The sequence below is a fragment of the Perca flavescens genome, chromosome 5, assembly GCF_004354835.1.
Source record: "Perca flavescens isolate YP-PL-M2 chromosome 5, PFLA_1.0, whole genome shotgun sequence".
NCBI classification, from domain to species: Eukaryota; Metazoa; Chordata; class Actinopteri; order Perciformes; family Percidae; genus Perca; species Perca flavescens.
The window spans coordinates 22,498,266-22,512,029 of record NC_041335.1 but is presented as its reverse complement, the minus strand read 5'-3'; the positions used below and the strand labels follow the sequence as shown (position 1 = coordinate 22,512,029).

General features: G+C 40.0%; 1 protein-coding gene across 1 annotated transcript in view; it reads left to right on the top strand.

Moving 5' to 3' along the window:
* The window catches only part of oxct1a (3-oxoacid CoA transferase 1a), a 49,971-nt gene that overhangs the window by 34,340 nt on the left and 1,867 nt on the right, over positions 1-13,764 (top strand). The window contains exons 14-15 of the mRNA XM_028579018.1: positions 6,498-6,587; positions 7,509-7,589. Coding sequence (XP_028434819.1) covers positions 6,498-6,587; positions 7,509-7,589 — 171 coding nt within the window. The remainder of the gene's footprint in view (positions 1-6,497; positions 6,588-7,508; positions 7,590-13,764) is intronic.

The window sequence follows — 13,764 nt, the reverse complement described above, 5'->3', positions numbered from 1 at the left end:
TTGGTGGTTTTATTTAAGGATGTTATGTTAAGTCTTGCATTGCCAGACCGTCCTTCACAGCTCTGCGGAGGAGGGTCTGGCTAGTCCACAGCATTCCGGGATAGGAGAAAAACGTGCTTATTGGTGGTTTATTGGCATGTCTTTAAACCAATCACAATTGTCTTGGGCGGTGCTAGGCGCCGAACAGAGCCCCGCTGAAGCTGCAAAATAGCCTCGGGAAGGATCTTGTTTTGGTGGAACGTTCAAAAGTTGATTTAGTTGTGCAACAGAAAACTCAGATTCAACAGTCTAGCTAGCTGTCTCGATTCACCCTGCAGAGATCTGAGACGCAGTTAACCATAGTCCTCATAAATCGCCCGGAGTTTAGAATGCCAACACAAAGAAAGCGGAAGGTAATGAATATCCGGTGGAATTTTCGTCTGCACCGGAGCAATCCCGGAGGTGGAATGTTGTGGATATAGACTAGGCCACTTTCAGATAGCGTTCTATAAGTTAATGCAATAAAGTATAGGAAATTAAATGCAGCCTCTCCCATATCCTCAGTCTATGCTTTTCTCTACTTCCTCTACTCCACCTCCCCTCTCCCAACCCTCATTCCACTCTTTGTTGATATCTTCTCCACACAGCTGGCCTCTCCAGAGGCAGACAGTATCCCTACCACACTTGGCATATATATCCTCTGGTTATCGAGCAGAGAGCAAAGCAGGCTCTTTACATTACTGATGAGAAAATGGGATTTTAATTCAGCTACTCAGCCGTCACCCAGTGATATCTGTATGTCAGCCTTCATTTGGAAACCTTTTATTTCACTTTCACTCAAACACACACACAAACACACACACACACACACACACACACACACACACACTAGTCACACGTTAACCCAATTAACACTCTCTCACAAACAAATATACAAACACACGCTATTCACACACGTTTGTCTCAGTCGTTTTCAGCTCCAGTGGCTAATGTTTAAGGCTAACATTAAAATGAGACACATTAACCATAGCCTCATGAGTTGGCATGAGCTTTCTAAAATAGAAAGTAACATTACGTTATGTCTTGACTTACCTCAATTTCATTATGGAATGCCTTGAGATGTCTCTTAAGGTTCATGGTGTTTTTTTCCTGTGATTTTGTGGCTTAATTTCTCCCCATCTTTCAACACATTCCGTTTTTTTTTCCACTTTTATGTAATGAAAGTTTTTCCATATGTCATTTCTTCTTTTTTTCCCAAAGACAAACCCCAGCTGGCTGGCCATTGGCCCCTTTGTCTATGTCAGACTTAATTTAGTTTGTTGTCGTTTACGCTAACCGCAGCTGCATCTTCTAAATAATGCCGCGAGTATAGCTTGAGGAAGTGACATCGCCTGCGTTTGCGCAGTGCGACCTGATGCAGCCGCTGAAGTGAGACACAGGAAACAGAAATAGGCCTACTGCAAAATAATAATAACGCGACTAAACGAGACAAAATAACGTTATAACATTTTGTCTCATCTAGTTTTGGTCAACAAAAATGAAGAGACATTTTAGCATTGTTTTTATTCATCAACAATATTGCATTATACATTTAATTATAGTTATCGTCACATGACCAGCATTTACGTTGCGTCTCATCTCGTTTTCGTCACGTGATAAAAGTTTGTTGACGACGTTATTTAGTCATAATTTTCGTTGACGAAAGCAACGTGTGTGTGTGTGTGTGTGTGTGTGTGTGTGTGTGTTGTTTTCCTGGGTACCCTATGAACTAAGAATTTGTAGCAGTGTGGACAGCGTTGGATATTAAACTCAGTTACTGTGAATAAAACTAAAAGACTAGCACTGCCATAACGCTGGCTCTTCCTTGTCTACCCTTCACAATAAAGGTCCATCTTAAATTCACTCAGCATTTCGCTAAGACAAAACAAAATAAAAAAGGATTTCTACCCTTCACAGCTGAAATTCACTTAGATCATTTCCCTTAGAGGAGCACAAAAGGCAAAATTGGCTTTTTAACCCCAAGATGGCGGATAGTGAAACTTTGTTGCACTATCACGTGACTAGGGGAACTGGTGATCGGTGTGTGTTTGTGTCTGCGGTGTGTGTGTGTGTGTGTGTGTTAGGTTAGTAGTTTCAGGCGGAGCAATAATAACCAATCACCTCTTTCACTCAGGCGGCCGGCCCATTGTGGCGCTACGTCAGAGATTTTGACAAAGGAGAGGAATGTTTATTATTCTACCTCTGGTGGCTAACCTCTGACTTCTGGCGAGCAGTATAAATTAGTGGTGTGCGATACTGCAATATTTGATATTGCTCTGATACCAAGTAAATACAGGGCCAATATTGCTGATACCGATACTTTTTAATAATTAAGGTGGATGAATTTTCAAGACCTTTAGCCTAAGTGATTTTATGATTTTACATTTGGATTATTAATAAATTAAAATCCAGGACAGAATTTCCATATGCTTGTATAAATTTGTTGTGTTACCACTGTATCTTACAGCCTTTTTACAAATTATACTGCTTGCTGTCGTTTCATTTGCGGCCTGAAAATATAGCCACACAGCGCTCCTCTTCCTCTCTGCCATTCTTCTGCTCCGTCTCTGTGCTACTGGCTGCCGCTGCCGCGGACTTACACAGACAAAGACGGCCAGGTGCCCTCTAAGATGAAACCGCCTCAGTGCATACTGGAGAGAAACTGAAACTGAAGTATCGATCTCATTACATCGATCAATCTCATTCTCATTTAATCGATCCGCCCTCCACTAGTATAAATAATCTCTCTTTCAGTCTACTTGACAGCTCCGTTGCAGCGTTGCTGCGATGGTCTTAACATGTTGAATGACTGAAAGTAAGTTATAAACTCCGCTGACAGTGGTCGCCGCAGTGGGAGGTAATGTTATACAATGTACAGTATCAAACACAAAAACATTCAACAAGTACCGTGATCATAGTACTTTCACAGCAATACAGAACACACAGTCAAAATCACATTCAGTGTTGCAACATTTTACAACAGTAGCGGTTACTGAAATTAAGAACACTTAATTTCTCTGCCCAGAACTTCCTTACTGCCTTACTTGCCTCCTTACTGTTGGTGTGTTTCCGTTCGTTTGGTACCACAGATGCTCCACCGTCAAAACAAAACGGATCTGTTAATCACTCGTCAGTGATAACGGAAAAAGCTGGTCTTTCTTCAAAGGCAGTGAAGAAAAACAGCTCAGTCGAGAGAGCAGTGTACGTTGTCCTTCTTCTCTAGAGAAACGTTGATTTCTTCTTCTGCAGATTAAAATGGAGCACTGGTGGACAGTGTTTCAAAAGGATCCAGAGTGTTCCAAGTGATCCAAGTGTTACAGGAACACCAAAATAGTCCACTTGTCCTGCAAATGAAACTATTTAATTGAAGTATAAATGTTTGACTGTGCTTCCTTCAGCAGAGATGCAATGGAGAGCAATGAGGGATGTTGTGTGGTTGTATTTATATCTCAGGTCATGTGAGCGGGGAACCTTGAGGTTTGGGGGTTTATCTGCCAATCAGAAACCAGGGTTTTGGTTCAAACTTAATTTCTCATGGAAGTGGGACTTTTCAGGCTGGTCCTTTCCCAGGTAGGCCCAGTTCCTTTTGTCTGAAAAAGCGCTTCAGGTCTCATGTGGCGCATGTGGCCTTATTTAGTCTAGGAGGTCACATGTCTGAGGAGATTCTCTTTGTTTAAAGAGAATCACCCTGCTTCGGTTCCGACAGCATGGATTTAAGTAGCGGAGGTATTTTGCCGGCGTTAACGTTATTAGTGTTATAAGCTAGTATAAAGCAAACTTACATGACAACTTGCAACAGCGCAATGACGACACCGCTCATGCTCGTTGAAGGAAGTTTAGAAGTGTTTGGTTGTAAATTTAGTATATCCAGCGCCACAGTCAGAAACTAACTGTAGAAGTATTGTTTTCCAAATAGGCGTTTTAATCACCAGTAGCTGGCTGCGGACAACATGCTAGCTAAGAGCTGTGAACAGCCACCACAGCTGCACACAGCAATCGCACGCAGTTTATTTTTTAAACCTTATTATTACTATTGAATCCATCACATTCAGGGGGCAGTTTATTCACACAAAAGTATGTCGAATGATAGCATACAGTTTACTTACAGTATGTACGTCAGCGTGCTGCATGTGATGTCTTTGGTGCATGCTGGTCGGACAACCAGACTCACAGAGACCCCTGCCTTTATAGTATGATGTTATTGCTGTCTGCTAGCAACACAAGCCTTTAACAGTTACTAACAGAGTTAGTACAGTTAACCTAGGTTTACATCCAGCTATCTTCTCTGAAGATGCAGCTGTGAACTGTGACTATTATCGCCACTGTTCATCACATCCCCAACCGGCACCGTCAGACACCGCCTACCAAGAGCCTGGGTCTGTCTGAGGTTTCTTCCCAAGAGGGAGTTTTTCCTCGCCACTGTCACACTTTTTACAATTACTGTAATTGTTGGGGCTTTGTAAATTATAGAGTGTGGTCTAGACCTACTCTATCTGTAAAGTGTCTCGAGATAACTCGTGTTATGATTTGATACTATAAATAAAATTGAATTGAATGCTTTTTTTTATAGAGAAGGCCCAATCACAGCACCAACATTGCTCTTATAATGGTACTAAATTCCTCTCAATATTGATGTCCTGTTGTGCTGCATATTAGTGCGACCATTAATACCTTTTACACACAGACTGCAGCTGCTCGAATTGTACCAAGAATTTTGAGCACATGACTCCCCCAATTACAAAAAGCATATTTTCCCATTCACCCCCATTGCTATCTATTCATGCAGATAGCTTTGGTTTAATTTGCTCAGGTTTTGAGATATCTGTCCTTGACAATTTTGCCGGTGCCCCAATACAAAGGCGGTGAGTTTTATGTAGTTTGTGGTGTTCACAGCATAAGAAATTTGCATTAAAAAATTAAACCGCAACATGTCTTTCCAAAAACACCTCACTGCCACTAAGAATAATACACAGGCCAACCATTTTCATTGGAGCTACTTTCTACAACTAACAACCAGAGTCATTTTAAAAGTTGTTAAGTTTTGTAATGCAGTGGATTCTTTTAGTGGACACTGGACATTCTTTCTCACTTCTAAAAATGTGGTTCAGATTTGATAAACTGGAATTGTGTATAACCTGCTTGCTCTTTTTTCCAATTCACCAGTTGCTTTATAAACTATTCGTAGCTGTAGAGGCTAGAAGATAGAATAATTGTTTAAAAAAAAACTACTAAAATATGACTAAGAAAATAAAACATTTTCTTTTAAGATACTCTGAATTTTTAAGGGGATGGACGTTACTAGTGCATATTATAATATTAATTGAAAACCTTTTATGGTGTTGCCACTGTGCTCTCACCACATTTCTCAAATGCTGAAGATCCATTCTGAACTCTTTCTCTTGTTCTCTCTCAGTCTGTGAAGTTTTTCAGGGTCTTACTAACGCAGGGATAACATTATTCTTTACCAAGCACAGAGCAGAAGAAGATGTCCTTGTTTTGAAGATGGAGCAAAGCTTTGTAAAACTTTTATGTATTTTTGATGGAGGAGTTGTTTGAACTTCATGGTATTATAACAATATACTGTGTGTGTGTGTGTGTGTGTGTGTGTGTGTGTGTGTGTGTGTGTGTGTGTGTGTGTGTGTATATATATATATATTAGGGGTGTGACGAGATCTCGTACGAGATCTCGCGAGATTAAAACGTGAAGAGATTTCTTGTCGAGGTGAAAAGTTGTCTCGTGAGGCGATGTGATGTCAGCGTGATGGAGCGTGAAATTACTATTAAAGATCCCCCTGCCACTTTTAAATCATTTGTGTGGCAACATTTTGGTTTTCCTGCGGAAATAATAAACGGCGAAAGAGTGACAGACAAGACGAACACAATATGTAAACATTGTAAGAAAAAAATGCCGTATACCGCGGCTAACACGAGCACTGTGCAAAAACGGCACCACCATGGTGGTGCTGTAAGTGTTTTTGCATAGTAATTCAATAGTAATTTCACGCTCAATCACGCTGACATCACATCGCCTCACAAGACAACTTTTCACCTCAACGAGAAATCTCGTCTCGTTCTCGTGAACCCAATCTCGTGATGTGTCTCGTCTCGTGGAGTAAGCGTCTCGTCACACCCCTAATATATATATATATATACACACATATATATACACACATATATATTACACATATATATATATATATATACACACATATATTACACAAATATTTTAACAATATACAGTGTGTGTGTGTGTGTCTGTATGTGTATGTGTGTATATATATATATATATATATATATATATATATATATATATATACACATTATATATATATATATATATATAAGGCCATAGTTAGGCCATAGTTAATGGCTGTTTAAGATTGGATTGTGTTATATCGCAAGGTGTTTCTTTTGTTTTGTCCTCCCTTAAATAAATGTGAGAACTTAAACCTCAATCCAATATTATCTTTTGTTCTTAGGGTAAGATGGTGAAGGGAATGGGAGGAGCCATGGATTTGGTGGCTAGCGCTGCAACCAAGGTGGTGGTCACCATGGAGCACTCAGCTAAGGTGTGTATACATGTAAGAGTGTGTGTTTATGTATGATTGTGAGCTTGTATCATGCTTGTTCTAACCAGCATAGCCTTTGGAAATTACCCCACAAGACTAATTTCCTTTCCCAGGGATCGAGGTTGAATGAAATGGCAAATTTTTCCTTTCCCATGTTGGTACCCTCACCAGTGTACCTTGTATCTGCTTCCTATAATAATGAGTTTGAGTGTTCTAACTGATTAAGTATAATTATGTTAATGGATTGCCTAATTCCTTTCTACCATAGAGCTCCAGCACATCCTGATGAGGTTTTGCACACAAACCATCTCCTGTTTGTTCGTCTTTGGCTAATTTGAATAGAAGTCTGGCATTGGACTCAGTGTATTGGGAACAGCTGATTCGTTAGACTGGTTCTGTAGCTAGGGATGAGTAACCCCACAGGGCTTCTGACAATTGCAGCCGGTAATCCAACTGAATTGGTTTACTTTTGGAAACTCCATACCGAAATGATGCAAGGCAACGTAACATTCTGCATTTACAGAAGCATGCTGTTGTTTTTTTTTTGCTAATGGGAGCCTGTCTGGCGCCCAGCTATATTCCAGATGGTGGAGCAGGTAAGCATAAATTTACCGCCCTGAAGTCTGCTTTCATTCATAATGTGGAAGCGGGGAGGGGATGATGTATGATGTGGGCTTTTGAGGCAGCATCAGAGGCATTTTGATGTGTGCCTTTTCTTTAAGATGAATGGCAGGGAAACTGAGACAGACTCACTTGGAATATGTGCTGTATGTCCTTAGGGGATAGAATGAGTGTACATAACAAGCTACATCCCTGGATATATTACAATTGAAGCTGCATTCCTGAAAGTATTAACACAGTCTGAAGGTGACTGGCCTCTAGTTAAGTTTTTGTTCTAACCAAATACCCTTTTTCTTTCAGGGAGGAAAACACAAGATATTGGACAAATGCATCCTGCCTTTAACTGGGAAGCAGTGTGTGGATCGGATCATCACAGAAAAGGTGTGTTTATTTGTTTAATTTATAGACACAGGCTATATATATGCAATATGTCCTCATCATCCCACATTTAGAATGAAGTGCATGCATGCATGAATGAATGTATAAGCCATTAGTCATAAACATAGGCTGCTTACTCATAGGTGCTACATAGACTGTGGCAATGAGTAAGTTATGGCTGTGCAGTACCAATGGCCCATAAAATACCAGGATTTGCGGGGCATGAGAGGATTTTGTGCAAGGAGTTCATTTAGAATTTTTCAACAGATTTTTGACATATTGTGCATATGAGTGCATACCTGTGACTTTTAAGTTAATTCCTTGTTAACCAATTATGTTCTTGTAAAATATCAATACTTAACTACAAATACACAGACAAAGACACCGAACTGTCTCCTACTTAAGTCTTAAAGTCTTGGTCTAACAACTACAGATACTAAGCCTTTACCCTGTGGCCAAAATTACAGGCGTCTTCCCTCTACAACTAGCTTAAGGCATGTTTATTCCTTTAATATTAATTCAAACATCTAATTTGTTTTAAATTGAGGGCTGGCTGTTCACTTTGCAAAGTATAACAATTCCCCACCTTGCAGTCAAGAGTGATTGACTGAAACCATAATTGTATAAGTTAACTTTGGCAGTCAGGGGTGCATTCCTATTTTATCACGGCAAATGAGTTCCCTGAATATGTCAGCAATAAGCAAAGACAATAAACACAATGGAACACAAGTCAGACATTGTGAAGACAATGGAGTAGAAGTGCTGCTGGGTTTTTGTGGTGATCGCTTTTTGGATATTGCAGGTGTACTGTGCTTTTTCCATCTTGTGAAGGGGTCTTTTAGACCATATTCTACCCATGAATGAACTCTTTACAAGATGGAATAACTACAAGTCACACATTGTATATTTATCTCTCAATTACATCTTCCCCACATGAACACAATATACAAAAACAATCACACTGCAACTGATAGACCGCTTTGATGCAAGAGAAGGGTAGATGGAAATTCCATTTATTCAATTATCACTAATTCAATCAGTTGATTTCGGTAAGGAGGCTTCTTATTGATTTTGTTATGGTCTGTTAATTTTCATGGTTAGGGTTGGGTTTCCCTTTATTATGTGTTATGTTGATACTCCCATCCCTGCCTCAGGGCCCTGCTTCTAATGTTGTTGATGCTTGTGCAATGATTAGTCGCAGCTGATCTGCAGCTGTATGTTTTGTACTCTCTTTTGGATATTTTTGGAAAAAACCCTGAACACAACCATCCTCTGTAGAGGTGGAGGAAAATTAAGAGAGGATGTCATCCAGGGTAGTCCGGTAGTCAAGAACCTGAACAGATTTCAAGAGATCAAGAGATTTAGCCTGAGGTTTTGGGTAGTGTTGAGTAGCGGTTGACACACACCTTCAGTGTTGCATGGGAGTTGGGGACAGGCTGGCTGGTGGGGCTGGTGGTTCCCATTTAAAAAAAAAAAAAAAAAAAAAAAATAAAAAAAAAAAATCTTACTGCTCAATCTCCCTTGGAAAGCTTATGGAGCTTAGCCTAAAGTCAAATGTGAAGAGCTTGGTTTTTGAATTTCATTAGTTACCCACAGTTTGAGTTCTGCTTTGTGAGATGGAAGAAGGTAAACATTTACAGCAATAGGTTGTCATACTTAGCGTAGCTCATATGGGATTGAAAATCCAGCCAAATGGGGTTTTAATGACAAACATTGAACACAGGTATACAGGGTTGGTAAAAATGTGTAAAAAAAAAAATGGTAAAAAAAACCCAGTGTAGATGGAGAGTAGATAGCAGTTAGAGGGAATGGGCGAAGTAGGAAAGGTATGGGGGCGGTTAGAAAGAAAAACAAAGTCTAGAGAGAGCTTCCAGTAGCTAGTAGAGCTTAGTGCTGATGCAGTTTTTATGTTGTCTTGTACTTTGGTCAATTCTCTGTAACCCTCTTGTGGTTACTGTCTTTGGAACTCGCTCATTGAAAACATGACCTGTCAGGAGCAAAGTCAGGCAGTGTGTCCATGGCTTTTTTTCTCACCCTGTCTGTTCTTTTCTGCTCAACTGGCTTTTGTTGTGATTGTGCAACATTTCTCAGCTTGCAGATTCTGTCAATATTTATAAAGGTTAAAGCTCTTTCTACTGCCCTGCTAGCACTAGTACCACCTCCTCCTCCTCTCCACCTTCCCCATTTTATCTTATGCTGTTTCTCTCCCTCCTATATCAATTGGTACTCTCTTCTCTTATTACATCCCCAGCTTTCTTTTCTTAGTAATGATTCTCTGATGTACAATGACTATCATTTATTATCTTTTTTTTCCATTTCTTTCCATCTCTATTATCACATACTTTCCTCTTATTTCTCTGCCCTCCTTACACTTTTCTTACCTCTAACAACCCCCCTCCTCTTTATTCCACTCTCTATCCTTCCTATACCATGTCTGTTGCACTGTGAATAAATTGAAACATATTTTTTCCTTTCCATTTGGCCATCCATCCTCACCAAACAGGCATTGTCCTTCACATTTTGAAGAGGCCTTTCCTTTGACAATGCCAGTCTCTCTTTGTAGTTTGGACAGAGGAAACTGAGCTTTTCAAAAATGCTGACATATGACTGTCAGCTTGTCAGCCTCTCAGATATTGCCAAAATACTCCTACCTTGCAGCAATGTTAATAAACCAACTTTGTGTTAGGCTACCTCCAGCTCTTGCTGTGGGTGCTTGTTTTTAAAATCAGTGTCCTGAACAGGTCAAGAAAGCCGTTGTCATTGACATGTCATTATTTTTCTGTTGTCCAATCATGATTTTATACTTGTGATGAAGTGCTGTTGATGACAACAGACAACATAAATGGAAAACTGTGTCAGTGACAAATAGTAATATTCCATTTTGTTGCTATTAAACATATACATGTGAACAATAAACATTAAGAGACTTGAAAATGCTGTGTGTGTGTGTGTGTGTGTGTGTGTGTGTGTGTGTGTGTGTGTGTGTGTGTGTGTGTGTGTGTGTGTGTGTGTGTGTGTGTGTGTGTGTGTGTGTGTGTGGTAATATAACAGTACCTCCAAAGCAAATACAATCTGCTGCGTAGTCTCTAAAACCACAAGTAATCACTAGAGATAGCTGTTATGTAACTTTAGTGCTGTGAAAGAACATTGAATCGTGTCTGTGTTGTATTATACAAAGCGATCAACAGTGTCAGCAGGTACTGCAGAGCATCAAAGGAGAATCTCCTCATTGAAAGCTCTATTTGTCCCACTTTCTTCTCATTGTGGATTCTAAATCGCTTCACTTTGTCGTATTGTTTCCTGCACTGCTTGTTAGCCTTCTTCTTAAAGTGCTCATATTATGCTCATTTTAAAGTTCATAGTTGTATTTAGAGGTTGTACCAGAATAGTGAGGCAGCTCACTTCTGTTCCATCTTTGTTGGGAGTCGCACATGTGCAGTAGCTAGGTAAGCACTGCTAGCTTATCAGAAGCATAGTATGAGGGAGTGCCATGCTAGCAGTTAGGCGAGCATTATAACGTGTGTTACAAAGTGACGAACGGAAGAAAAGGCTGGACTACAATAGAGCTGTTTGGAGCAGTTTGTGAAGAGTGTTTTCTCTGGAAGATGGTAAGTCCCTTTGGGGTGGACTTTTGGCTTTTTCACTTTGTAAACCTATAACGTGCACAAAAAAGATATATAACACTATAAAGGAAAAGGAAAAAGCCAAAAAGCATAATATGAGCACTTTAAATGTTTTGTCCTCATCTGTGCCATCTTTTCTTTTCATAATGCTTGTGTTAGCTTTTGCTAAATCAATTACGCTTCATTTTCCTGCCATGTCATGTTATTTTCAGACAGGTGGAAAGAAATTGCTTCTTCAAAATTTAACGTTTGAATCCACAGCCATTAGGTCAGACAGAAAGCATCGATCTTTAAACTTTTAAAATTGAAAAACAGACACACAATGAGCCACTTATTGCCAGTGTCATTTAACATGTGTATGACATGTATGATTTTTGAAGTCCTTGTGTGTGTGTGTGTGTGTGTGTGTGTATATATATATATATATATATATATATATATATACACACACACACACACACACACACACACACACACACACACACACACACACACACACACATATATATATATATATATATATATATGAAATTAGAACGTGTTTCTCTATGACAATAATGAAGAGATAAACAATTATCTGTGATGGCCTCTGATCAATAAAAGTAACCATCTGCAAATCTACTGTATAAGGCCCCATGCTGAAACCTCAGTGAGGATATTGCCACAACATTTGTATCACACACAAAGGTTAATAATCTCACAGGACGTGGTGGTAAAATAAAAACATATTAAAGATGTAGACACAAAACCAATTAGGGATTAAAGTCTGAAGTCAAGAGCAACCTTTTTATTCAGACACTCATGGGGTGGAAATACTGGTTAGCTGATTGGATGAACCATCTGTTTATCACCTATGTTGGTGATAGACGGGCCAAATCAACCAATCAGATCCACGAAGCGTATGAAAATACAACCACAAGCCCGCCCCTGCTGCTACAGGCAAAGCATAGCTCTTTAGCTCAGCATGCAAGCAACATGTCGGTAAAGGAGATTTGCCGTTTGTGTAACGAGAATTTAGGAATAAAAGGCACCATTTCAGGTTCCCGGACCATATTCCAAAAGAAGGATCCAAGAGAAAAAAAGCATTAGCGAGCGGCTAACAGAATTAGGGCTACCGCTGTCTGAAAATACTGGTTAGTTGATTGGATAAACCATCTGTCTATCACCACCTAACCCACCTCAAAACCAACGCTGATTGGCCCGGTCGTTTGGCTAACGGCTCCAAATTTTCTCTGCCTCAAGATGCCAGACTGATCTGCGAGTGGAAAACTGGAGCTCGCGAGATCAGGACGGTCTCACGAGGCTACGAGGATAGCTGTGGCCCGGTTTGGGCTCGGGCAGAGAATCTAAACTTTACTTCCATGGCGCCTGGTGCCAGTATCTCTGCGTTTTCTCAATAGTTATTTGCGGAATTATCTCCTTTTTTAAAGTAAATGACAGCAATTGAAATTATTTTATTGTCCTACTGTGAGTTTTTGTTGAACACATCTCAAAATCTGCTTCTTGTAATTGATGTAATGCATTGACAGGATACTGGATGAGCTTTTGAAGTTGATTCGTTGGAGGGTAAAATATTAATTTTTACTCCCATCTCTTTTAAAGCGTGAAGTGGGCTGAATGACAGTGGCTTATTGTTGTTACATGACATTCAGCCCACTTCTCGCCAGACAACACATGGGGTAGACTAGCAGCTTCTTAATGACTAACTCTGTAGACTGTGAAGAAAGGTGACTCAACAGTTTCACAACAACAACAAAAACTGCTTTGCAAATGGAGGCACTTTTGTTTTTTAGTAGTTTGATATCAGAAACGAAGTTAGATCATTGCCTTAAGATTTACTTACCCAGCCCATTTTGTCTCAAGGTATTGTGCATTTTAAAGCAGTATCAAGCTTGAGCTTACATTGACATTACATACAGTAGCGCCTGCCATATCTGCACACTGTCAGCACCTATATTGACCACCTCTGGCACATGTTTAATTGACCTTAATCACTTGCAATACTTGTGTTATCCATAGACCCTTTCTCCTTGTGACATTCCATCTGTCTTGCTATATTGGAGTGAGATATCTGCCTCCTGCCCTGTCACTGTGTGTGTGGTTCTAATGAGCTGAGAGTCCTGACAGGCTTTGCCTGGATGTGTCTGTGGCTTAGCCCGTCAGCCCCTGCTGAGAGAAGCAACAGGAACCAGCTCAGCTGAGTGTGCCTGGCCAGTTGGTATTTAAAATTTAATCTGATAATAGTATCCGTTAACAGATATCCGTGGCAATCTTAGGCTACATCCACACATAAATTTTTGTTGCTACGTTTTATGCCTCGCGTCCACACTAATTTGGCGTTTCCAACCCCATAAAATGGAGAGGCTGCTGACCCCTTTTCAGTTTGAAAACTCTGGGGTTGCATTATAGTCTGAGTCGGCACAAACACAGACACCCCTGACCGGCCCAAACAAATCAATTCCTGGTCTTACTTTTCGGCCATTGTTGTTCTTTCTCTAAAGTACTTTCGGTATTTTCAACTTATACATCCATGATTTTCAACCGTCTGCTTGCTG